Source organism: Oryctolagus cuniculus, chromosome 14 (assembly GCF_964237555.1).
Source record: "Oryctolagus cuniculus chromosome 14, mOryCun1.1, whole genome shotgun sequence".
In the NCBI taxonomy this organism is placed as follows: Eukaryota; Metazoa; Chordata; class Mammalia; order Lagomorpha; family Leporidae; genus Oryctolagus; species Oryctolagus cuniculus.
The window spans coordinates 74,861,171-74,888,558 of record NC_091445.1 but is presented as its reverse complement, the minus strand read 5'-3'; the positions used below and the strand labels follow the sequence as shown (position 1 = coordinate 74,888,558).

The window sequence follows — 27,388 nt, the reverse complement described above, 5'->3', positions numbered from 1 at the left end:
TAAAAGAGTTTCCCTTTATCAAATTTGAATACCAAAGTGTCATAATTTAATGATATTGTATCTTCATTGATGTTGCCTTAGTAAAGAATCGGCTTCCATTAGCACTTTTTCTTGATATTTAACCAAAAAATTAAGTAACAGCATGAAAATAAATTTTTTTAAATAAAAGATTTAGTTATTTGTTTCAAAGAGCAGCAGAAAGAGATACAGAGAATTTGCCTTCTTCTGATTCACTCCACAAACAGCTGCAACATCTAGGTCTGTGCCAGCCTGCAGTTAGGAGCCAGGAACTCCATCCAGGGCTCCCACATGGGTATCAGGTACTAAGCTCTTGGGCCATCCGCCCATTGCTTTCCCAGATGCATTAGCAGGAAGGTAGATGAGACTCTGGGGTCATAAACAGTGGCTTAATCAACGGTGCCACAAAAGTGGCCCCTGAAAGTAGATCCTTTTTTCCCCCAGCTATCATCTTTATTTTCTTGAGACTCAAAGGCAGGCAGTGGAGTAGGAAAGATTCATAATGTAAAAAGAGAGAGACATCAGGTACACTCTGATTGAATCAAAATAGTTTTTTTTTTTTTTTTAAAGGATTTTATTTATTTATTTGAGAGGCAGAGTTTCTGGCAGAGAGGGCAAGACAGAGAAATGTCTTCCATCCGCTGGGTCACCCCCCAGTTGGCTGCAGTGGCTGGAGCTGAGCTGTAGAAGCTTCTTGCAGGTCTCCCATGTGGGTGCAGGGCCCAAGCACTTGGGCCATCTTCCACTGCTTTCCCAGGTCATTAAGCAGAGAGCTGGATCGAAGAGAGCAGAGGGGACATGAATTGGCACCCATATGGGATGCTGGCTCTGCAGGCAGAGGCCTAGCCTATGACAGCCCAGCACCGGCCCCCAAGATAGATTTTCATTCAGTATTTTAAGACTTTTATTCTGAGAATAGATTAAAAATCCAATTTGCTTTTAATTTCTTTTAGATGCAATTGTGGGACTTTGGTTATGTTTTTATTTTGAAAAAGAACCCTTATCTTTTAGAGATAGATATCAAAATATTTACAGATGAAATTATGTAATATCAAAGATTTGTTGGAAAATAATGTGAGGGAAGCAGTGGGATGAAGCTGAATTGGCCAGGATTGCTGGTTGCTGGAGCTGGCTGATGGCATTCATCATACTTTTCTGATTACATTTGTATGTTCAAAATTCTCCATCATAATAAATGAAAATATCTGGAGTATAATTCATCATTTATTTGATGAACATCAGAAACCCAAAATATCGTCAAAGGGGAAGTGTGGCTGTTCCATGGCGTGTGAACTCTGAATGGCTGTGCTTTTAAACTCTACTTTTTGCCTTATTTTCTTTAATAGTCATTGATCTTTCTATTTTTTAATTTCTTCAATTTCTGATTTACTCTCTGCTGCAGCTATCTCTTCTTGCTACTGTCCCTGAGCCTGTCTCTGGTGGATTCTCCTTCTCCTCCGTCTCCCACCTAATGATTTACTGCTTCTAATATGCTCCGCAGAGAGAGCCAAGAAACTAAGTGTGATCACATTTTTTTTTTTTCTAGGCAAGATTTCTGTGTGGCCCCAAGGGACTCCTAAGAGTGCTAAGCATGTGGGGCTTTAGGATGTTAATTTGGGGACAAGGCTGATGGTTTGGGGCTGTGATCTGGAGAGTAGATGCATATCTATAAATGTGGTACTCCATTGTTGAAGTCACATACTACATTGAGAGGCCTAAGGAAGAGATTAGGAGTTTGTTTTTATTGCAGTGGTGATGGTAATCAAATTTGCTTTATTTACAGTTCATTGAATAGAAATTTAACTTCAATTTTTATAACAGCTTGATCAGAAAAGTAAATATACTTTTATGGAAAATACTTGCATATTTTGCGTAGATTGAAGTCTGAGTGGCAGTTATCATGAAGATATTATCCACTCAATGGTCTGTTAGACTAACAGCTTTTGAGTCTGGCAGGAGTCATGTCTGATTGGTTTGCCTCTGTGTTCCTCCTACTGTTTGCCAGGTCTGATAGAAAGAAACTGCTCAGCAAATATTTTTAAGCTAAGTTAATAATAATGTAAATGTGATAGTTACTTAAAATTCATTGCTCATGGGGCCAGTGCTATGACATAGCAGGTAAAGCTGCCACTGTGGCCCAGCATCCCATATGTTTCAGTCCCTGCTGCCCTACTTCCCATCTAGCTCCCTGCTAATGTGCCTGGGAAAGCAGCAGCAGATGGCCCAACTACTTGGGAACCTGTACCCACTTGGGAGACCCAAAAGAAGCTCCTGGCTCCTGGCTTCAACCTGGCCTAACCCTGGTCATTGCTACCATATAGGGAATGAATCAGCTGATAGAAGGTTTCTCTCTGTGTGTCTGCCTCTGCCTCTCTCTCTCTAACTCTGCCTTTCAAATAAATAAATCAATCTTAAAAAAAAAAAAAAGCCAGCTTTTGATTCATGAACTGAGTGAAGAGTATATGCTTGTTCCTGTGGAAGTTACCTAAAATAACCAGAAGAATTGGTCTTGGAACTTAAGTGCAAAAAAAAAAAAAAAAAAGTTGCCTCAGGGTAGTAATGAAGAACTTGAAACCTAAAATCACAGGTGGTGTTAAATGGCTTAACTCTTTAAGCTGAAGGGATATACAATTTGCTCTAGAGTCACAATGATGGAGAAAATAATTTTGTAAAAATAAAATTAAAAAAAGCCTCACAGGAAAATGATGTTTGGATTCAGAATTGAAACACGCAAAGAAATGTTCTTGGTAAGCAGTGAGTACAGTCAAGGAGAACCAGCCGAATCTTAGGATTAAAGGATAAAGGGGTTAGGAATGACCCTGATGATTCATAATGTTTCTGTATTCTTAGAATTGTATCTATGATCAGGGAAAACATTTGATACCTTTTTTGGGGACTGGCTTGTTTCACTAAGCATAATCGTTTCTAGTTTCATCCATCTTGTTGCAAAAGACAGGATTTCATTTAATTCAATAGCTGAGTAGTACTCCATGGTCTATATATACCATAATTTCTTTATCCAGTCAGTGTATATGACATACATGAAACTTGTATAACTTAAATAAAATTTTTAAAAAGTTAGAAATATTTTCCAATGGAATAAAAAGCTAAATGTTGAATTACATATTAATGTAAAGGATTTTGAAAAAAACAAAAACAAATATAAACCTTAGGATAATTTTCCCAATACAAGGCCCATGTTCTTTGAGATTGTGATAAGAATCATTGAATCTGTAAATTGTTTTGCTCAGTAGTATTGCAATCTGAGAACATTTTTAGCAATCTGTTGCATGAGTATGATAGATCTTTGCATTTATTTTGATTTTCTTTAATTACATTCACTAATGTTTTATAACTTTTATTGTGTATATCTTTCCCAATCTAAATTTATTTCTAAGTATATTATGACTGTTGGCATTATTTATACTAGAATTTTAAAATTTCATTTCATGGCTATTAATTTCTTGTGTGAAATGGATTATTGTGTGTTAATACTGTTTTTAACTCTACTGAACATGTTTTTACCACATCTAATGCAAAACAAAAAGTGGGCTATACTGAATCTGTTCTCTTGTATTAATACCACATTAACATATGAATTGATGGAAATTGTGTTGTAGTATTATCATACAGTTGCTGTGACCCTGAGAAACTAATGTATTAATAAATTCCTTAAAAAATATTCATAGCTTGAATTATGGTTTTGAGTCCCCAGACAGCCAATCCAGGAGGCTGAGTGGGAAAAGAGTATAAGGGTAGAATGAGTTCATTTAGGGACAAGTTTGAAATACCTGGGGGACTTGTAGAAGGGAATGTATGATAGCCATTAAGAGGCAAGAGTACCTGTGTTCAGGAGAACCTTAGATGAGAGCATTCGAACAGATTGTTTGCAGGATTTTAATGGCAGCTGAAGCAATATGAGGTAGGGCATTCTCAAGGATGTGTTACAGAGAAGGTAGAAGCTAATGAACAGAATTCTGGGCAGTATCAGGAAATCACTTATAACTGAAAGTCTGTGCACTCTGTGGTAAGAGATCGTGTCTTGTTTGTTTTCCTAAATCTGTAGTATAACACATGATATTCAGTAAATCTTCATAGTAGTTTTTTAAAAAAAAAATGACTTCGATAGAAGCATTTTGAGAATGCAGTAAATACTATTGAGTAGTAATGGGTTGCCTGTAAGACCAATGGAAAATTAAGTTTTTCCTCCCTTAGCTCATTGGTCCACATTTTTTTAATCATCGGTTCATTTTAAACTTTGAATTAATTAGCTAATTTAGCAGAAACATAGGATCTTAACACGTTTCCTCAATAAGTTAAACAAAGAATTACCAAATGACCCATTGATTCTGTTCATGGGTAATATACTCAAAAGAATTTGAAAACAAGTGTTCAAACAAAAACATGAACACCAGTATATACAGCAGCTTTATTCGCAGTAACCCAAAGGTGTAATAACCACATGTCTGTCGGCAGATTAAGGGTCAATAGATTGTGGTACACCCTTACAATGGACTTCTGTTCACCCATAAAAGAATCTCTAGGTTTTCACTTTGTGTGGGCAGATGTCAGTTCCAGGAGGGTTGTTAGTCTGAGGGCCTCAATGTGTAGCCAGCTGTTGGTATTTTCTAGTACCATCTGAATTCCCTGTCATCTGTGCCTCTCCAGTGTAGAAGTTTGCTTCATAAAAGCTCACAACAGGGGATGGAGTTATGGGGCAGTAGATGAGCCCACTGCTTGCAAAGCTGGCATCCCGTATCTATAGCAGTTGGAGTCCCAGCTGCTCCACTTCCAATCCAGCTCCCTGCTAATGTGCCTGGGAAAGCAGAGGAAGATGGCCCAAGTTCTTGGGCCCCCTGACACCCATGTGGGAGACCTGGAAGAAGCTCCTGGCTTCAGCCTGGCCCAGCCCTGGTTACTGCAGCCATTTGGGGAATGTACTAGAGGATGGCAGATCTCTCTCTCCCTCTGTCTCTCCTTTTCTCTTTGTAACTCTACCCTTCAAATAAACAAATTTTTAAAAACAGCTTACAAGGGACCAGCACTCTGGCATCCTATATGGTTGCCGGTTCCAGTTGCAGCTGCTCCACTTTTGATCCAGCTCTCTGCTGTGGCCTGGGAAAGCAGTAGAAGATGCCCAAGTCCTTGGGCCCCTGCACTCGCATGGGGAGACCCGGAGGAAGCTCCTGGCTACTGGCTTTGGATTGGTGCAGCTCTAGCCTTTGCATCCAGCTGGGGAGTGAACCAGAGGATAGAAGACCTCTCTTTCTCTGCCTGTCCTTTTCTCTCCGTGTAACTCTGACTTTTAAATAAATAACTAAATCTTTAAAAAACAAAACAAAACAAAACAAAAAACCAACTTACAAGAAATCCAGAGGGCAGTGGAGAGAATCTGAGAGCAAGAGGAAGTTACTGTTTCCTGTAACCTAATCAAAGAAATCCCATCCCATTGCTGTTTTCTGTTGGCTGGAAGCAAGGCACTAGCTCAGCCCACATTCAAGGGGAAGAGAATGCACAGAAGTGTCAACACCAAGAGGTGGGATCATTGAGGTCTCCTCAGAGGTCGGCTAGCACACAATTTCCTTAACATAGCTTTCTCTAGGTAGCCTTTTTGTGAGGATTTGTTAATTTATGTTGGGATGAACATATGCTCTTCCTTGTGGTAACCAAAGTTATTGAGTACCTATAACTCCATATGGCAGATGTGAAAAAAAAAAAAAAGTGATTTCTCTGACATTATGAGAATGGAAAATATGGGTGAATGTCTTTGACGCTTCCTTCTTTTCTGTAGCAAGGCTGTTTTTAGATTGATTATTGACAAGGATGCTTGACCATAGGCTGATCTGTGCTGAAACTGTGTGTGCGTGTGTAAGGAAATGTTCGGACTCTTGAGTGTTTACAGCAAGACTGTTGTTTTTCTAAATAAGGAAGAAAATTGAGAGGTCAGGTGATTCTGTGTGTATGTGTATGTGTTTAGCCATTTGTATGTAAAGAAACTATTCATAATAGAAAGTATGTAGTAAAAATATTTAAAACTTTTTTTTAATTTATTTGAAAAGCAGTGTTATACATACAAAGAAGGAGAGAGAGATCTTCCATCTGCTGGTTCACTCCCCAAATGGCCACAGTGGTCAGGGCTAGGCCAGGCTGAAGCCAGGGACCCAGCGAACTGGGCCATCGTCTGCTGCTTTCCCAGGCACATCAGCAGGGAGCTGGATCAGAAGTGGAGCAGCCAAGACTTGAACTGGCACCCATATGGGGATGCCAGCATTGAAGGCAGTGGCTTTACCTGCTATACCACAACACCAGCCTCTAAAATGATTTTTAAATAGATCTTGATCCTATGTCAGAATGGCAAACCGACTTTTATACAAATCTGTCTGTAGCTGTTTTCACGTATATATCCTAAGAAGGGCATGAAAGGAGTCTCTTTATTAGCTGTGGAAATAAATCCTAATCTCATATCAGAATTTTAGGAAAATTCAGCATTACAGAATCCTACTGGATACCTAATGAATGTTTCCTCTCATGAGTTTGTTCTCTGCCCTCAGGCAAATATATTCTTTAACTTTCCCAATCTAAATACAACTGAGACATTAGATTTAGTATCACTTAAATGGCACTCTCTTTTCTTCTGAGTGTGTTCTTCATGGGAAACTGTATTTGGAAGTGAAGTGCTTGACCTCGGGCAGTGTTTCAAACTCATTTGTCTTCTCCTTGGCTGGTACTGACTCCTAATCTTTTTATTCTGTGACACGCTGTTTTCTGCAACACTCTGTTCCCAAGTGCTGCATGACACATACATACTTATATCTTAAAGTTAATTAAAATTAATTTTATTGTGAGAGTTCCACTTGCCTCTAGAGATAATAGGATACATCCCATAGCATCAAAGACAGAAGGTTGGCAATTACTGATTTTGTGATATGATTAAGTGTGAAGAAATCTGGTTAATGATATATGTGATGTAGTGGGCTAATCTTCTTTTAATATATATAGTAATTGTATAAAAAAGGAAGTCTGATCACCTTGCGATATGATTTTAATAGTTCATTCATCCAGCTTCGACTACGGAAACTATTCATTTGGAATTGTCCCAAAGGAAGTTATCCTGGCCCCAGCTTTCTCTACATAATGGCAGTTTCCAAGCCCAATGGGGAGGTTTACTTCTGAGAACAGACGAAAATGGACTGCTTTAGAAGAAGCTCCAAAGACAGTTTTTCAGACAGAAAGCATAAAAGGAAGAGAGGGATTGGCAAGGAAGAGTTCATTTAGACTTTGAAAATGAGATTGCTTATACTCAAATCCATGGGCAAACAGCCCATCTCTTCACACTTTCATCCATCCCATTAATTAATGCAATATATGCTTCAAAATTTAAAAGTTGAAATTCAGGGAGAGAGAAAATGAGTTCTCCTTTGCTGGTTTACTCTTCAGATGCCCACAATGGCTGGAACTAAGTCAGGACTGAAGCTAGGAGCTGGGAACCCAGGCAGTCCACGTCTCCCATGTGGGTGGCAGGAACCCAACTTGAGCTATTAGTACTGTCTCTCAGGATTTGCATTAGCGGGAATCAGGAGTCAGGAGCCAGAACTGGAAATTGAACTCAGGCACTTTGATTTGGGATGCAGACCTGCTAAGGGCTAGTCTAAACACCTGCTCCCAATCAACAATGTTGATTACCTACTCTATGCCAAATTCTGCGTAGATACTGGGAGGCACAGTGGTAACATGACAACCAAGGGGGCTCTTGACATTTTACCTGAGTGGATTAGTGCTGCTGTGGAGGCAGGTACCTGATGAAATGGGTATGTCTGAACCAAAGCTATGAAAAAAGTTGTGAGAAAGCAAGTTAGAAACAGTTACAAGAATACCTGACACAGAGACTGTTATGTGCTTCGATTCATTTGTGCTTGCTTCTCTCCTGTTTTGCACTTCTATTTTATTTACAAGCAGTCCTTGTTGGAAAACAAACAAAAAGAAGGAATTGTCTACACAGAACAATCTCTGCCTTAACCCAGATTACCTGTGCTGTAACTAATGCAGCCCTGTGAGCCACTAGAAAAATGGCACGGATATTTGGTCATTGATGCATTCATTACAAAAGGGAGGGAAATATTGTAAAGCACAATAATAGTAGCGCGCGCGCGTGTGTGTGTGTGTATGTATTTCTAGGTACCTGTCAGTCTTGTAGACAACACCAGCTCTCAAAGCCATGTACAGAAGTGTGCATGCACAGTATCAATTTGTGTTCATTTGTTTCACCTGAATGTTAACTTGGTTAATCTCATTTGTGTTTTAAAATTTAGTTGGGGACAATTGTGTGTTTAGAAGGAATGTGTATTTTTATCTGTGGGGGGAGGGGAGCTCTTTTTTTGGTTTTTGGGGGAGAGAAGAAATTGGGCAATAGAAATTAATAGAGGCTGAGGGAGATATAAGATGTAGAAAGAAGTTACTGGGAGAGAAGAAAGGGTCTATCCCAAATAAAAGCTTGCCTTGTGTTTATAACATTGGCTATCTCTGGAACTGTGAAAGAAATTTATCCTTTGCTTGTTCCATTCAGCTACTGGTAAACTTTCACTTCCAGACCTTAGAACTCAAGTTAGTTCTTACGTTAGCCAAGTAATAGTAGGGTCAGTAACAACCAAATAACAGTTAACATTCTAAGCACTCGGCCAAATAAATTATATTATTTGATCCTCACAATCCTTGGAAGTACCTTAGTATTATTATTTTCTCCCATTTATTGAAAGAGAAACTGGCTTGGAACAATCAAGCTGATGTATCCAGGATCGCTGAGATGACCTGGGCAGAGCAAGCCTTTGAACTCAGTGAACCTTAACTTCAGAAGCCATGCTGTACTCTACCAGGTGGGCATTGTGATGCAGCAGGTTAAGCCACTGCTTGGAATGCACACGTTCTTTATCTGAGTGCCCCTTAATCCAGTTTAAGCCCCAGCTGCTCCACTTCTGATCCAGGTTCCCACTAATGTGCATCCTAGGAGACAGGAAATGATGGCTCAAGTGCTTAGGTCCTGCCACCATGTAGGAGACACGGACGGAGTTCTGGGCTCCTGGCTTCAGCCTGCCCCAAACAACTCTGGTTTATTGCAGGCATTTGGGGAAGTGAAACAGCAGTTGGAAGATCTTACCCCCTACCTCCCCACAACACTGTCTTTTCTATTTCTACCTTTCAAGTAGATGAAAATAAGTAATTTTTAAAATTCACTCTACCATTGAGTTGGGAGGGCATTTGGCACAAACCCAATGTGCCTGGGTTTGAATATTGGCTCCTCTTCCAATTCCAGCTTCCCGCTAATGCACACCCTAGGAGACAGCAGGAGATGGCTCAAGTACTTGGGCCCCTGCTACTCAAGTGGGAGACCCAGAGTTCTTGGCTACTGCCTTTGGCCTGGCCCAACCCTTGCTGCTGTGGGCATTTGGCACGTGAACCACCCTTTCTAAAGCCCTCACCCTTCCCCTCCCCCCTTTCTACCCTTTCAAATAAAATGAAAAATTGTTTAAAGTTACTGTATCATATTCTCTTTCAAGGATAAACCCAATTCCAAAGCATTGCCTTGTTTTCAAGGAAAACTTGTACCTGATTCTGAAAAAAAAATTAAAAGCATCAAAAAGTCTTGGAATAAAACTGATGCCTAAACTGAGAGTAGCTATATTTATTTGTGTACATGAACTTGTCTAATTACATAATTCAAATTATAGTATATAGACTCATATACATTATTAAATTAAACAGTCTCACTTCCCTAAAATCTAGACTATTGTTTTACCATTCACTATTTTCTACTTGGACCTAAACATGATCCTGGCTGTTCTTCTGTTATCAGTAGGGTGACAGCAACTGGAACAAAGGGCATGGTTCAGGTGGGAAAACTGAACTCTGCCTTTAGGAGCTTTGATAAGTATTTTCCATCATGATTGTCATGAGGAGTGTTAAAAGATAAAAGAGAAAATAGGAGTAGAATCCAATATTGTAGAGCAAGAAGATTTCTCTGAAGGTTTTATTACATGAGTAGGTTATATGGTAATAGCTTGTTTTGAGGTCAGAGTAATCACAGAAGGAAAACTGCTGTTAAAGTGAGAGACAAATATTCTTGAGCATCATAGCTTATAAATTTGGACTGTTCTTTCTAGAATAAGACATTAGATGTTTTAAATGGTTTTTTTGGGCTGTGAATTTGTCTTAATCTAGACAAACCTCATGTATCTCTATCACTTTTGTCACAGAGTTTGGAAGTTAGTTTTTGATTACACACACACAGACATGCACACACCTGGTGAAGAAGGAATGGCAAGCTGTGCTGGAATGCAATAGTATTTCCACCCTATTAAGGATCTTATTTCACCTGTGTATGTGAAAAATCTCTTCCATACCAACCAGAAAGTTTCTGTTTTTGACTCTTGCAGTTATTTTGGTCAATGGCAATTTCAATAAAATTATTCCCATATTAGCTTTTCTAGTTTGGCCACCAGAATTCCTAGAACAAAAGTGCTTTGCTTTGTGTATCTTGTCCATAGCTCGGGTATTTGCTACTTAGTAAATAAGCCAAAGTATGGAAGTTGTGTCTGGTGGAGTCATTGGAGTTTGGATCTACTAGGAGTTGGCCACAGAAGGGAACTTTTCTCCAGAATTGTTCCCATAGTTTTTTCTTCCTATACTTTCAGTTTTTCATGACTACTGATTCTGTTGGGCATTGGACAGTGCGAAGACTCGCAAACTGGGTGGAATGAAACCGGATCACAAATTCAGAGCCTAGAATAATGAATGCTCTCCTCCGTGTTTTTAATTTTGCACTTGGTGTATGCTATCTTGTGGCTAAACATTTTCTTTTTTAAAGATTTACTTATTTATTTGAAAGTCAGAGTTACACAGAGAGGAGAGGCAGAGAGAGAGAGAGAGAGAGAGAGAGAGGTCTTCCATCCGATGGTTCACTCCCCAGATGGCCACAATGGCCGGAGCTGTGACGATCCAGAGCCAGGAGCTTCTTCCAGGTCTCCCACGTGGGTGCAGGGGCCCAAGGACTTGGGCCATCTTCTACTGCTTTCCCGGGCCGTAGCAGAGAGCTGGGCAGGAAGTGGAGCAGCCAGGTCTCGAACCCGCACCCATATGGGATGCCAGTGCTTCAGGCCAGGGCATTAACCCACTGTGCCACAGCGCCAGCCCCAATGGCTAAACATTTTTAAATACTAAAACAGGACTCTCAGAAAAGCCAGGCAGTGAGCAGCAGAGTGAACTTTTATTGTGCATGTGTTTAAGAAACTATTTTGTCACATTTTTATTTAGTGATGTATTTGAGAGGTAAGGAGAAGCAGAGATGGAAAGACAAGGGAATTCCCATCCACTGTTTCACTCCCCAGATACCCACAGCAGCTGAGGCTGGAGCTGGAAGCCCAGAACTCAGTCCATGTCTCCCTACTTGAGTGGTAGCAACCTGATGACTTGAACTATTACCACCACTTGCATCGGCAGGAAGCTGGAGTCAGGAGCTGGAGTTAGATGTCTATCCCAAGTACTCCTACGCTGCATACTAAACAGCCGACTCCAAGAAATTCATAGTAGTACATGTTGAATGAGAGATGTCTTGCAGAACTGGGTTGTTTCTTTGTAGAAATATAAAACTTAAGTGCTAATAGCTGTACACAAAGAAAGTGACAACAACAACTAAAAAGATATGGTATTTGTATGCCATAAAATGATTTCCTTTTTAAATTATATATTCTGCATTTAAAAAAAGAAATCAATAGTTTGTAAAAGATTAACTCATTGAACATATTAAGTTCTCATTATGTGTCAAAATTGGTACCAATGCATTCAGAGCTTGGAGATGAAGTAGACACATAAATGCACATTAACTCCCATACGGTTTCAGTTTCATCAGGAAGATGAAATACATATTTAGATGCCTGTGCTACAGGGAAGAAAGTGTTATGAGCAGAACCAAGAGAAATAGACCAAAAGTTTCAGGGAAATTATTTCCAGCTGAAAGAGCGGGGAGGGCCTGGTAGAATAAGTGACATTTGATCTGGCTCTTGAAGAACGAAGAATGGTTTGAATGTGTAAGAGCTTTGGGGAGAACTGACATGGTAGGAACTCAGGCAGCAAAAATGACAAAACCAAATGCATAAGGGTGAAAGACTTGGGTCTGGTCCAAGGGAGAGAGAAGGGGTGTTTCTGGAGTGTGTATTGAAAGGAGTGTATAGAGAAAGGCAATGAGATATTTGTAATTTAATTGTCTCCATGAAAGACCAGTTAGAAGGCCATTCTGGTGAGCCAAATAGAAGGTGATGAGGATGTGAACCAGAGTGAGAATATAGCGGGGTGAGCTAGAGGTGGCCAGATGTCAGAAAGTAGGCATAGTCCTTAAGTAGGATTGTTAGACTTGACACTGAAGGCAATGCTGTAGAACAGTGCTTTGAGAATCACAAGCATCTAGAATACATATTGATGGAGGACAAGGTGAAAGAGGGCAATTAGGATAATCAGCTTGTTTTGTGAAAGGTAGGCTGTGCCTTATATCCTGCAAGTGTGCAGTTTAATTTGGGTTCCTGGGCTATACTCATTGTAATCATCTTTGTAGGCAAGAAAATGTGTGTCCAGTTGGTTGGAATTAGAATGTAATGAGATCCAGGAGATGAGTGTGGTTCCTGTATGGTCCTCTTTGTTTTGAGATTGTAGTCCCAATTCTAGCTCTCTATCTTTCGATGTGAACTATCAGGGTGAGAATAACGGCAGCTCAAGGTATTTTATTCCAGCTGGAAGGTAACCCAGGCTTATGCCTAAATTTTGGTAGATCTTGATTGTTTCCTTTGCATGTTACAGACAATGAGTATCTGCAGTTCTAAACCCTCTCCAGGGTCTCAGAACCCTTCAGTTTTTTTGTTGTTGTTGTTTTTTGTTTGTTTGTGTGTGTGTGTGTGTGTGTGTGTGTGTGTGTGTGTTTTGACAGGCAGAGCGGATAGTGAGAGAGAGAGAAAGGTCTTCCTTTACCATTAGTAAAGTTCACCCTCCGCACTGCGCTGATCCGAAGCCAGGAGCCAGGTGCTTCTCCTGCAGGGCTCAAGCACTTGGGCCATCCTCCTCCACTGTACTCCCGGGCCACAACAGAGAGCTGGACTGGAAGAGGGGCAACCAGGACAGAATCTAGCACCCCGACCGGGACTAGAACTAGGTTAGGTTACTGTTAACTTTCGTCTTTGATACTGCACCAAAATTCTTCAACAGATGCTAGTTGTAGACATCAGTTACCATGCAGAATCTAAAAGTAACATTAATAACATTTTATGCTCAGTTAGTTAACTTCCATTTGGTTTTGCAACAACATCCATGCACTGGTCATTTGGAAAATCTTGGTTCATTGAGTTATGCAGATCTTCAACATGTTGACAAATTGCCTTACCAATATTTGTTAATGTCACTGCTGGTGTCATCATTGATCAACTGTCAGGTTCACACGATGAAGACGGTTGTTCCAAAGTTCTAGGTTTTCCTTGAAAAATATGTGTTAAAGAACTAATTTAATACAATTGGTAACTTTCACTACTAAGGGAATTTGTAGATGAAACTGGCTTTCTACCCTGTAGGTATGTGGTAGTCAAAAATACAGTGAAGGGACCAGTGTTTCGCTTAGGTCTTGGGACACCCTCATTCTTCATCAGATTACCTGGATTTGATTCTGACCCCTGCTCCTGACTCCAGCTTCCTGCTACTGCAGACTGGTGGCTGGTGTTTGGCCCAACAGTTAAGCAGTGTTGCAGTACCAGGGTCTGGCACCCTGCTCTGGCTCCTGTGTCCACTGGGATGACTCAAGTAGTTGGGTTCCTGACACCTACCAGGGAGACTTGGATTGGGTTCCCGGCTGCTGGCTTTGGCCTGAAACAGCTGAAGAGAAATCATTCTCTGTCTCTGCCTCTCATAAATAAATAAGAACTTTTTAAAAATTGTTGGCTGGCACCGCGGCTCAATAGGCTAATCCTCCGCCTGCGGCACCGGCACGCCGGGTTCTAGTCCCGGTTGGGGTGCCGGATTCTGTCCCAGTTGCCCCTCTTCCAGGCCAGCTCTCTGCTGTGGCCCAGGAGTGCAGTGGAGGATGGCCCAAGTGCTTGGGCCCTGCACCCCATGGGAGACCAGGAGAAGCACCTGGCTCCTGGCTTCGGATCAGCGCGGTGCGCTGGCCGCAGCACCAGCCACAGCGGCCATTGGAGGGTGAACCAACGGCAAAGGAAGACCTTTCTCTCTGTCTCTCTCACTGTCCACTCTGCCTGTCAAAAATAAAATAAAATAAAAATTGTGACTACTAGTTTGGTGCTAGTACTGCTGTTCATGCTGTTGCTATTGCAAAGAGTTTTACTCATCATTGATTTCACACCATTAGTGAACATACCAACTCAATCCTGGTATAATTATGAATGTAGTTTTGAATTCCTGAGCTTCCGGAAAAGTTCTGGAAGACCACACTTTGGGAAGTGCTGCATAATGTTATTGCCTGTCTTCTACCCTAAAATATATGGTTGTTACATAAACCAAGTCTTGGTCTTGGTTTATACTTCCACAGAATTATATTTTTTTGTGATCTGCTACTGGGCCAGCAGTTGATCAAATGGTCTAAAAGCTATTCCTTGGGTAGGTGAAGGAAGTCCTGCTGGTGCTCAGCCCATCACCCCCATTTCCATGGGCATCAGACCATAAACCAGCAGCCTGTACCTTTCCCATTCTTTAAAGCGTGTGGGCACACCTTGTAAATAGGCACACTCACCACGCTCCATTCTTTATTCCCTCGCGCGTGGCACCTCTCATTCTCTGGGAAGCAGTACCGTGTAGTGGAACAAATGGCCAGGGTCTTTGGATCCTACGTCTGCCACTTACTAGCCGGATGTGGGACAGAATACCTCTCCTCTGTCTCAGTCTCTTCATCCATACAATACTAAAGGGTTAGTGAGCTGCTATCTCTAAACCCCTTAGGAGGTTGGGTCTGATGTGGTAGGCAGTTGTCCTGGGGCAGGCGATGCCTACATAGTAATCACCCTTGAGTTCCCATGTGGATGTCCATGGCAGGTCTCGCTGGGAGTCTGAAGATGAGACTTTCAGTTCAGTGGTTTTTGCTGCTGAGAGGTGCTTCTCCTTCAGGCATGCAGACCCAGCTTTGGCTATCATCAAGAGCTCACCAGTTCCCATTTCTCTGGAAACTCTTTGATTACCTGAAGAAAAGTGGAAAACAAAATAGGACAATACTCCTCCTTTTAGAAAACTAGACTTTAAGTTGGCCGGCGCTGCGGCTCAATAGGCTAATTCTCCACCTGCGGCGCTGGCACACAGGGTTCTAGTCCTGGTCGGGGCGCCGGATTCTGTCCCGGTTGCCCCTCTTCCAGGCCAGCTCTCTGCTGTGGCCCGGGAGTGCAGTGGAGGATGGCCCAAGTGCTTGGGCCCTGCACCCCATGGGAGACCAGGAGAAGCACCTGGCTCCTGGCTTCAGATCAGTGCAGTGTGCTGGCCGCAGTGGCCATTGAGGGAGTGAACCAATGGAAAAAGGAAGACCTTTCTCTCTGTCTCTCTCTCTCACTGTCCACTCTGCCTGTCAAAAAAAAAAAAAAAAAGAAAGAAAGAAAACTTGACTTTAAGTCTTCACATTTTTGTGCTTTGTTATCAACCATTTAGGAAGTGACGAATTTCCTATATTTTTTCTGTGTGTTTTGAAGGTAGAGGGAAGCCTGAATAGAAGTTTCAGTTTAAATATTTATGACTTAGTCCTTCCTGAATTCTTAACATTTCAATGTTTTGTAGTTCTATTTATTTATTTAGGTTTATTTATTTATTTGAAAGAGTTACAGAGGGAGAGAGAGATCCATCTTCCATCTGCTGGTTTACTCCATAGATGGTCGTAACGGCCAGGGCTGGTCTAATGTGAGGCCAGGAACAACTTCTGGGTCTCCCACAGAGGTAGCAGAGGCCCAAGCACTTGGGCCATCTTCCACCACTCTCCCAGGACATTATTGGCGTGGTGGATCAGAAGTTTAGCAGCCAGGACTTGAACTGGTACCCATCTGGAATGTTGGCTTTGCAAGCAGCAGCTTTACCTGTTACGTACAATGTCAACACCAGTATTTCATTTTTTAAAGACAGATTAAAGTGAGGATGGGAGAGCAGAAGAATATGGACCAAGTGCTTGAGACCTTGTACTCATATACGAGACCCAGAAGAAGCTCCTGGCTTCAGATTGGCTTAGCTCTGGCCCTTGTGGCCATTTGGGGAGTAAACCAGTGGATGGAAGACCTTTCTCTCTGTCTCTCCCTCTCTCTGTAATTCTCAAATAAATAAATAAAACCGTTTTAAAAATAATTAAAAGAACCGTCAAACCAAAAGACTGAGGTTCTATGGTAGCAGAAGTGATCCAAAGAGTTTAAAGTTATTAATTTGTCTGGGTTCATGTCCCAGCTCTGCTTCCAGTTCCACTTTCCTGTTGATGCCCACCCTGGGAGGCAGCAAGCATTGGCTCAAGTGTTTGATTCCCTGCCACTTTTGTGGGAGACCAAGACTGTGTTGCCAGCTCCTGGCTCTCCTCATGTTGGGGGCGTTTGGAGAGTGAACCATTGGATAAAAGATCTGTTTCCTCTGTCTCTCTGTGTCTCTTTCAAATAAAATTAAAATAAATAACTGCATGAATAAATAAATAATTACATTTCTCCCTCCTCTCTTCAAACATTTTCTCCCCATGCTGGAAACTGTGCCTCTTCAAGTCATGCTGCTGAGGTAATCTGTGTTACAAGGCCACACCCTTCACCAATATTTGAAGGCCATTTACAATTCAAGTTCTCCCGAATTGGCTCCGTTTATGCATCTCTGATCTCATTAAGTGTTCCAGAGGGAAATTATTCTTACTCCCTTATAATTTCTTAAGACTGTGGTAAGAGGATGGAAACAGGAGATGATCTGACCTTGTCGTCCTGACTCTGCTGCCACAGGTGGCTGACAGCCGTCCAGGTTGGCCTGTTGCATAAGCCCGTGGCAGCTGCTCCCTGGGAAGCCATCTCTGGACGGGGTAACGACAACCCCTCCTGTGCCCGCAAGGTTCTGTGTGCCTCCATTCAGAGACAATGTTAGACCTCTGCAACTGCTCCCGTCTCAGTGGTTTCCAGCAGTGACTCGTCAACAATCTGTTACTGAAAATACTGTCCAGTACAGTAGCCACTAGCCATGTGTGGCATTTTAACTTTAAATGAAGTAGACAGTTCAGTTTCTTAATTGTACCAGCCACATTGCAGGTGCTCACTGGCTACCTGTGGCTAGTGGCTACCATATTGGAAAGCATAGATATAGAATATTTTCATCATGGCAGAAATTTCAGTTGGGCAGCCCTGGCATAGAGGTGAGATTTTTCCATACGGGTAATTTTGAGTAGCTGTATTTCTTTATTGTTGATCCCTGAATATCCCTATTTTTTAATTCATTGGGTTCATCTTACAAAGAAGCACTCTTAAGAAACTTATTGTCTTTTAACTTTACATGAAGGATCTCAGCATCTCTTTGATTGTCTATGATAAAATAGGCTTCAAAATTGACTTGAATAATCAGCATTTACTCTGCTCACTGAGAAGTCCTTATAATGGTGGTGGTTGACTCTGCTGCTCAGTAGTGTCAGAAGGATCCAGGCTCTGTCTTCCTGTTCTGACATCCTCAGTGTGCAGATATGTCTCCTCCAAGGTTGCTACTTAGCTACTGCTGTTCAAAGCATCACCAGTGAAATCCACAAACTTTAACAGGGAGGTGGAGAGAAACGTCTTTTCAAGAAGCTCTTTGCAAATTTAGGTGGTGGGAACCAAATCTTGCTGCTCCAAGAGAGGAGCTGAAAAAATGAACACCTGGCATTTTTAACCCTGTAATCATAGGCTGGCTCTACTATGTACAGTAGAAAGACTGAAGTTTTTTATCTGCTCACTGTTAGGTCTCCAGCACCCAGGATGATGCCAGGAGACTCAGAACGTATCTGTTGGATGTGTGGATTAATGAATAACGAATGTTGTTAACGTTCGTAGTGTGCTCCAGAAATGAACCTACACGAGGAGAACATGTCAGGCTTCCATCATCTCACTTTTCTAAAGTTTTTATTTATTTGAAATGGAGGGAGAGGGGAAGGGGGGGAGGGAAGGGAGGGAGAGAGGGAGCTTTTATCTGCCGGTACATTCTCCAAATGTCTACAACTGCCTGGGGTTGGCTAGGCTGAAGACACAGTGTGGGTCTTCCAGTGGGTGGCAGAGACCCAGCTACTTAAAGCCATCACTTGCTGCCACTCTAGATATGCATTAGCAAGAAGGTGGAATTTGAAGCAGAGCCCGTATGGGATATGGTAATCCCAGGCAGTGTCTTTGATTGCTGTGCCAATTGCACACCTCATTCCTCTACTCATTCTGTTTGCTGTCAGAAAGAGCTCTCAATTCCTGTGGGCTCCTTAAAAACTGTAGTAAGGTAATAAATATCCTTGGGTGATTAGGATGTTTGGCAGTACTCTTTGCCACACCTCTCTAGTGCTAAGACTACTCTTTTGTTTCTGTTTTTGTTTCTAACCTAAATGTACACATTGTAGACCAGTGTGAGTTTGACACGTAAGCATTTTATAAAACAATTGTAGTTTAAAATGAGACAGAGCACACAATTTGTGGTCATTAGAATTAGAGTGACCTCAGAGTTCTGTTGGATGCCATGCCCTGTGTTTGTTACTCCTTTTGGATTTGATTTTGAGGTTAGGAATGTTGGGAGCTGGCCATCCGACAGGTGTCCTTAGCCTTCTGAATCCAGCTCCCTCCTCAAGGCATCTGGCAGTTGGGTCATGACACAGCCATTTCTCATTTTAGTCTGGTGACTAAACTGTGGCCCAGTAAACCATGCTGAACAACTCTACACCACTCTTCACTTCCTTGCTGGTTTCTTTGGTTCTAGCCTACTGCTGGAACCATTGTTCAAGAGATCAAAATGAACTTTAGAATTCCAAGTTCTGTTTGTAATGAAAGTCAGAAATACCAGTATTGCCCAGAAAACTGTGTGGCATGAGATCAAAGAAAAAAAAGTCTTTATGTTATTAATAATATATTATTTGTACATCATGTAAGAGACATTCTTTATAGTTTCAATGTTTCTATGGGTTTGTTTCACCCACCAATACTGTCATTGGATTTATTGCCATTTTGTTTCACTATTTTCAGGTGCCTTGTGTACTCCTAAATGTGGCAAATGAAAATGTAATTTTTCGCTGAAAGAGATGACCGCATGAGTTGGATTTCCAGTGTTTTCCATGGACAAGTTCCATTAAAGTATTCAACTAATATTCTCTTCATGACTGATTCCCTGGACACTAGCTAATGTGTGGCCATATTTGTTCCTGTGATAGATTTACAGGCCTCATTATAGTTACTGTTGCTTTCCAGGATTAGAGGGTTTGAGCAAGAGGAATAATAGTTTTCTAAATACCTCTTTAAGCCCTAGCTCATTGGCTTGTATGAAATAGGTATTTAATAACTATTCATTGAGTTAATTAGTTGGGAAATGTTCTTGGACATATTCCCATCCGGGCACTAATAGAAATATAGGTACTTAAGTGTCTTTCATACCAGCTGGTTCCATTTCTCTTTCCCTCCTAGTTTATGTGATAGTAGAATCCTTTCTCTAGCCTCATCGCCTCTGGTCATCAATCTCAGTATTTCAATCACATTAGACCTGAATGATTTTTAGGAGTGTAAACCTGGGCAGATTATATAAACTTTTGGTATCTTGGTTTCCTTATAAAGTGACAACAGTACCTACCTTATCAGATTGTCTTAGGTATGTGAGATAATACATCTAAAACATTTACAATAACTACCACTCATGTCAGAACAGCACTATTTCAGTTGCAGCCATTGGTTAGCTATGGATACAAAATCAGTGAAAGCATTCTGTAAGCATTAGGTGACTCTATGGGATTTACAATAAAGCATATGTTGCATATATGCATACTAGATGAAAATTGTGTGCTACATATGTGTGTTAGTAATGCAACAACATACATACAGATACATATGCACACAATATTTTTGTTGCTTTAAATATTTACCACTGGGTAACTGTGCTTCCACTTTTGTCCCTCAAGCTTATAGATGAGCCTCTAGCATATGGATAGTGTCTGGATGTAGCTTGTAGCAGATGCTGTTGGTATCCTACCCAGATCTCCTTTACTGGGCCAGTGCATCCATCTCCCAGCTGCTTCAAGTATTGGCTGCTAATGACTCACACCTGTACCCTTCTCCAGAGGCCTGCTCTTGGCTGACAGTAATTGCCTCAACCAAATATGTTTGAGAGATTATGAGATCAGGCCCCAACCCCCTCCTTTTCCCCAGGGGTGGCTCATGGCCAATGACTATACAGGGGTGTAGCAGCCCAGCCCCCTTGCCTCTGGACTGGACAACTTCTGTGGTTTAACCCACATTCTAGAGTTCCTCCTGGGAGCAAGCTGAGGCTAGATTGCTGAAACCATATCTTTGCTTAGTTTTTTCCACTATTCTAGTTTGTTTCTTTCCTCCCGACCCCTGGCTTTCCCTCACAGCACTCTGTTGATCATCAGGTGCCCAAGAAATGCTATCTGAGTCAGGCTGTGCTCCTAGGGAACCTGACCTACATTGCTCCCAGCTCAATACCCCTGTTGTTTCCTTAGTCCCACCATCACTTATGCAATTTGTCCTCCATAGTAAATAATCTTCAGCTTAAATTTCCTCTCTATTTTTGTTTTTTGTTTCAGACCCTACCTTGATATATACCAACCCTCCTCATAGCTCATTGCCTTTGCATATTTAAGTTTACCAACCTTAGAAACTTTGCTGTTTCAATGTAGCATCACGGTGAATATCCTAAATTTTAGGACCTGAATTTAGTTTCAAACTCTGATTCAGTAACACCCCCTTCCTTGGATTCATATGAATTATATGAGCTATTGTTTTTTAAAATGCTTAGCACTGGGCCTGGACTAGAGGAGGTGCTCAAGAAATGTTAGCTCCTTTGTATTGCTAAGAAAGTTTGAAAAGATTTGCTCTGTGTTGGATGAGATGCCTGATGTCTTGCTCCCAGAGCACCTAGTGAGTGCCTCTGCAACAGTGATGATTATGCTACATTACCACCTTTGAGTTTTCTATTTCTCCCAGAAAACACGAGGTTCTCAGTGCCACAGAGTAAGGTGTTGGCTCCCTGTGGGGGAGGAAAAGCCCAGATAGGTAGTGTTTGTAGATTTCCATGGTCACACTATTCCCATCCTGGCTGATTTCAAGCCACCAATATGATATCACTGATCACAGAGTTGAGAAGAGATACACACAAGTGGCTATTGCTAGCTACTGAAAACCAACTACGGCCACCACTGTTTATATCCCTAACACTTAGCATAGTGTGTCAAACATAGGAGGTAGATGTTCAATAAATGACTAAAACATAGTTATTAACTGGTGAGGACTTGATCACATGTAGTTCATTGGTAAAATTCCTTCATATCTAGTTTTTATTATATACCATAAATACCCCTCCCCCACATACATAGCCCAAGATGATTGCTCATTTGATTCATGAACAAATACCATGAGTTAAATAAAAATAGTCATCATGATGTAATTGGAAATGTACATATTCCTCCTGGCAGGTCATCCACTACCTCAGATGCCAGTCCCGGTTTTGTGACAATCTAAGACATAGTTAAGAACCACTCACTTCACCTCTTTCAGCCTTGGTTTCCTCAGAGTGGGACTGGACAGTTTCTGGAATCCCTTTTTGCTTCAAAATATATTTCATGTCCTCATTCCTGGGAGGTACTTGGGGTTATGCTATGCTAGATGTTGGAAATGCATAGAGTAATAGGAGGTGTTCTGGCTGAGGAGAACCATAGTGCCTGTTCTAGAAACATCTTGTCTCATGGAGGCTGTGAGTGTGATTGCTCCCTATGAGTTACAAACCCAGGGGATTTAAACAAAGGTAGCAAAGGCCAAGGTGTAGTTGTTCACAAATCTTAGCAACATGACCATAAAATTGTGCTAATAACTCTAGGTCAGATGAAACAAAGCTTTCCGTATCAACTGGCAGTTTGTCTTAGTCCATTTTCTGCCCAGAATATCACAAAGTAGGTAATTTATAAAGAATCTTCTTTTTTGTTGTTGTTGTTGTTTTGTTTTTTTTTTTTTTTTTTTTTTTTTTTTTTACAATTCTAGAGGCTGGAAAGTCCAAGATCAGGGAGTTACGTCTGTAGGGGTCTTCTTGCTGCCCCATAATGTGGTGGAAGGCATCACATGGCAAGAGAGTGGGAGAGTAGTACAAGCCAGGGTGTGTCTTCTCCTTTTAAAGCCATTAATCCCATCACGGGGTCCCCTCATTCAGGACCTCTTCTGACCCCCACCTCCAAGTACCATTAAGATGAATTTGGGGATTAGGTTTCCAACACATGCATTTTGGGGAGATATATTGGAACCACAGCACCAGCTCTATTAGAAAATATCACCATGCTAATGTGAATGGGAAGAAGCTTTGTTACACATCGAGGTTACGCTACTTTCTGAGTTAAGTTCATACTCAGTGTGTAGAGTGAAGTCCATTTAAAACTACTAAAGTCCAAAAATATTCTTCTGAGTTTAAGTCTTAAATGAGTTTCATTCTGCGCTCTCTCACGTATTTTGATACGCAATGCATGAAGGACTCAAACTCTTACGTTCTTATTCAAGGCCACGTCTACCTGTCAATTCTGATGCGTTCGTTTTCATCCACAATCATCTCTGCCTTTTCTGAATTCTTGTTATCCATACCACAGAGTTCAGTGCTTAATTTAAAGGAAATAAAAGACTTGTATATTTATTTAAAAGGAGAGAGAGAGAGAAAGGCAGAGACAGAGAAAGAAAACTGTCCATCTGCTAGTTCACTCCCCAGATGGCTGCAACAGCTGGGAGTTGGACTGTTCCAGAGGTGGGAGCCAGGAGCTTCTTCCAGGTCTTCCACATGGGTGCAGGGGCCCAAGCCCTTGAGCCGTCCTCTGCTGCTTTCCCAGGCCACAACAGGGAGCTTGATCAAAAGTGGAGCAGCCCGGATTCCACTGGCACCCACGTGGGATGCTGGTGTCACAGGCTGTGGCTTTACCAGCTGTTCCACCATGCCAACCTCCAGTGTTTAATTTTGAACCAATACATAAATTGCCAGTAGGGGGTGACTGTTGTGAATACATTTCATTTGCTTAAAGCTATTTTTAAAAAGGAAATTTGTTTTGTTTTTGACAGGGGCTGATAATATCCGGAAATACTGGAGCCGCTACTACCAAGGATCTCAAGGGGTAATATTCGTATTAGATAGCGCCTCTTCAGAGGATGACTTAGAAACTGCCAGAAATGAACTGCACTCAGCTCTCCAGCACCCACAGTTATGCACTTTACCATTTTTAATATTGGCCAATCATCAAGACAAGCCAGCAGCTCGCTCAATACAAGAGGTATGTCTCATTAGCTACTGTTGTCACTTTTTGTCTACCTTGTTTGTTGGACTTTTGCTGCCACGTGGGAATGTGGAAAGATGCATACAATTAGGGATATTCTAGCATGTTGTTTTCAAGGACACAGAAAACCTTGACCAATCTAATAAGACTTCTTTACATACTTAACCCTACTTGAAGAGAACAGATTATTTATTTCCTGTTCAGCAAAAGTTAGAGGATGTATCTGGGTATTTTTCTGATCTGTGTTGAAAGGCTAATGGCCTGGTTATTTAACATTTGTTTTCTAACTCGCTGACTTAGTTCATTTTCCTCTAACTTTTCAAGGACTGTGTCGTGTGTGTTACCATGCATCAGTTGCTCTCAAATGCAGGTTCTTGTGTCTCTCATATGCTCACTGTTGGCTAGAGCAGTGGCTCCTTTTCTGTAATCAACCAGACTGAAAATGGATGTCTTCTCTTGTAAGTTCCACGCCACCAAATACATTCTGGTTGGGACCTGCGCTTCATCCTCCTTTCGTTTCTTGGTTTGTATCCCTCCTAATAAAGCATAAGGCTGATTCTGGACAAATAATTAGCATAGCCTCAGCTGAACTGATTTATGGTTCTAAAGTAATGAAATTCTGGAACAGTTTTTAAAACTTAAATTATAATGAATTCTAACCTAAGTACAGGAAATCAAAGCTTTATACCTGTAACTTCAGAAAATTGTGTGCTTCCAGTTGATTTTGGAATAAGATGATTCATTGGAATGACATTGCTCTTTAGTCTGAAAAAGAGTCAAGGAGCCAAGGACATAGCATGGTCTGCCTTCATGTGTGTAACCCAAGGCAGATAGCTTTGTTCCTGTGCCTGGCTTCTCTCCTGTAAAATAGGAATCATGCAGTTTATTTTCATAATGTGGGAGGGATTAATTTGGATAATTTGCTTTGAAGTACTAAGAAGAGGAGCCTATATGTAGAGAGTCTTTATTTAGGTTTTACAAAAATAATAAAGAAGGCAAGGACTTATATTAAACCAACAGTCCATGTCTGTCTTTAGTTGCCTCCAGCATTAAAGATTTCACACCTTTTTCCTTATAGAGTTAGAAAAATACCTTATAAATAATATTAAGTAAAACAAAAAATAACAATAGAAACCAATCCAGAATGGCATTCAGATCTTAAGCATTGTAACTGTGGTGCCTTTCTGATCTGTTCTTGGGACCTTAGATAAATCTTTTAACTTTCAACATGAGATTTCTTGCTTATAAAATGAAAATAATAGTATGTGTTGATGGGTAGCTAGGAGTGTTAGATTATGATTATAAGATACTTTGCTGAAAGTACATTATTACTCTGATATCCATTGTGCAAAATACATATGTGTGTATCACAGACTACAAATAGGCAATAAGTATATAATACATGTTAATATAACATAATATTGGATAGAGAAATATGGCACAAGTACCATTATAACTTCAAATCAATTTATTCAAGTTATTTGTAATATCTGAAAAGAGTTTTTCTTTTCCTTTTTTGCTTTTAAATTTAAGAAATTGTTTATCTGTTTTCCTTAGATTTCAAATAATTGGGCAAATGTATTATTTAAGCCTGATGTGTGACTCTTGGTCGTGACTCACCATAGGCATTAAAGATTGTCACATCCAATACAGGAATCTTCCAGCAATTAAAGTCCTCTGTGTATGTCTTGTGTGTGTCAGCTGTCTCTACTAGGACAAGGGTAACTACCCTTCCCCCCTTTTGTGGTTCTTCTTTCACTGAGATGAGCAGCTGTAAATATAATCATAGACATGGTTTGGAAATGATGCTCAATTTGTATATTATGGAGCATATGTGACTCTGATTTTACCTTTTATTAGTATTGACTTTAAGTTGACTTTTCTCAAAAGTTTCGCGTGTAATGGCATTACACTTTGAGGACTATTTTGAAAGTATTTTCTCTATGATTGTATAAACACCTACTGTACAGGTACAATGTATATTATGTATATTATGGAATATAGGGTCAAATTTCAGTATGGCCTTGGAGTGTGTGGATGCATGATGAAATGGTCACGTTTACTTGGGCTTGGCTCGAAAAGAAAGGGAAGCTTCCCTTTTCCCATTTCTTGATGTCAAAGAGACTTCTCTTTAGAGTGGGTTAAAATGCCTTCTTGAAATACTCCCAGAAGTGTTTCAATAATTAAATCAGTACCTTGTTGTGAACATAGAGATGGAGTTGTAGAACTGAATATTAAGTGTTTTACAAACAATAACCTCAGAACGGTTGGGCCAAGCATTGGTAGAAGAGTGATTAGAAGATTGAAAGTGAGCAAAGTCACCTGTTGCTTGAAATGCAGTTAGAAGTAATCATCTTTTTTTATTCTTTCTTGCATATCTTGGGTCCTTATTGCTTATTAACAGTTTATTCACTTGTACCTGCTAAATTGTGTACACTTTGTAGAATTTCCAAAGATATTGTTCTGTTCTACAAAGTACTTTTGAATTTTAGGCATCATTCTATCCTTTCAGGATCCAGGAAGTTGCATTCAGGTTACCAAAAAGCACTGAATGACTTTAAGAAAAGACAGTGAATGATAAAGATTTATTGATGCATCCCCTTCTCTTGTTGAAATTATTAGATTTTATGCTTCATACATTATACAAAAAATTTGCAATTATTTATCCTGTCACTGGAGTAAAAGTTGAAGAATTTACTTGTTTAATGAAGATCTCAGGATATTGTTGACTTCAGAAATAGAGGGAAGCCAATGACATCCAAAGGAGAAAGCTAAATTATCATTGACATTCCAACATAGGATAAAAATTATCCAGGAGTTCTATTTTTAGTCTTCCTGTTATGAGCATCACCATGTTTGTGTGGAGCACTGCATTAAGAAACAAAGACAATAGTTAAAATCACTGTGTATCCCGCAGACAGGGCAATGTGCCTGGTTGTTTTGCTACTAGCTTTTCAGAAGCAAGCAATCTTGTACATTGCATATTTCCTCCTTTCTGTAATATACTTTGTAATGACCTGTATTTAAGTTACCAGAATGTTGGGATTTTCTATCTTGAGAATTGACAGTGGAAACGTGTATTTTTTAACACATAAGCTGTTTGTTACAAAAAAAAAAAGGGGGGGGGGGGCCAAAAAGTAAAACACTGGGAAAAAGAACACCCTTTCTATACTGTCTGAAAGCCAAGCAATTCTTGCAACAGATGTTTGTTGTATTCACTTTGGGGAGGTGTAGTTACCACAGTTTTCCAAAAGTCACTCCTATCAACTATTTTTCTCTATAGAAAGCATACTAGAAAAATCTGTAATTATGTCTAGTGTCTCACTTGATAAGTTAGAGGAAATTCTGGTCTAACTTACTTGAAAAAGCTATGAAATAAAAAATCTTAAGGGTAAACAGGTTTTTTTTTTTTTTTAATTTGTATTGAGTTGTAATTGCATCTAATTTGTTTTACAGCTCCCACAGGAGAGCATACTTCAGTTCTGAAGTTATTTAATAGATCAGGAGGCTTTTATGAGAAGTTAAGTTGATAGAGAAGCCAATAAATGTAATCCTATTTTCCCTCTCCACTGATTGTGATTCTTGTACCTCCTGGCTTTTTAAAATTTATTTTCATTTTGTTAAGCATTACCATGTCATAAAATAACACATTTTGTTAACATGAAAGAAGTAGTTCATATTTGCAGCACTCTTATCTGATTTCATGTTTATCTGTATCCTTAATTTGGACATTTTCAGAAATAGTGCATCAAAAGCACTGTGTTAACTCTTCTGTTGAATACATTCTGTTAAAGCAACTGTTAGCTGAGAAATAGAAAAACTACAAAACAGATTTTTGAAGTGGAATTGTAAGGTCAAATGACTCTCTTGGTTTCT

General features: G+C 40.5%; 1 protein-coding gene across 5 annotated transcripts in view; it reads left to right on the top strand.

Moving 5' to 3' along the window:
• Positions 1-27,388, top strand: part of ARL15 (ARF like GTPase 15) — a 489,350-nt gene that overhangs the window by 230,368 nt on the left and 231,594 nt on the right. For all 5 annotated transcript variants that reach the window (XM_008262202.4, XM_051853777.2, XM_051853775.2 and 2 more), the window contains one exon: positions 23,301-23,509. In XM_008262202.4, coding sequence (XP_008260424.1) covers positions 23,301-23,509 — 209 coding nt within the window. The remainder of the gene's footprint in view (positions 1-23,300; positions 23,510-27,388) is intronic.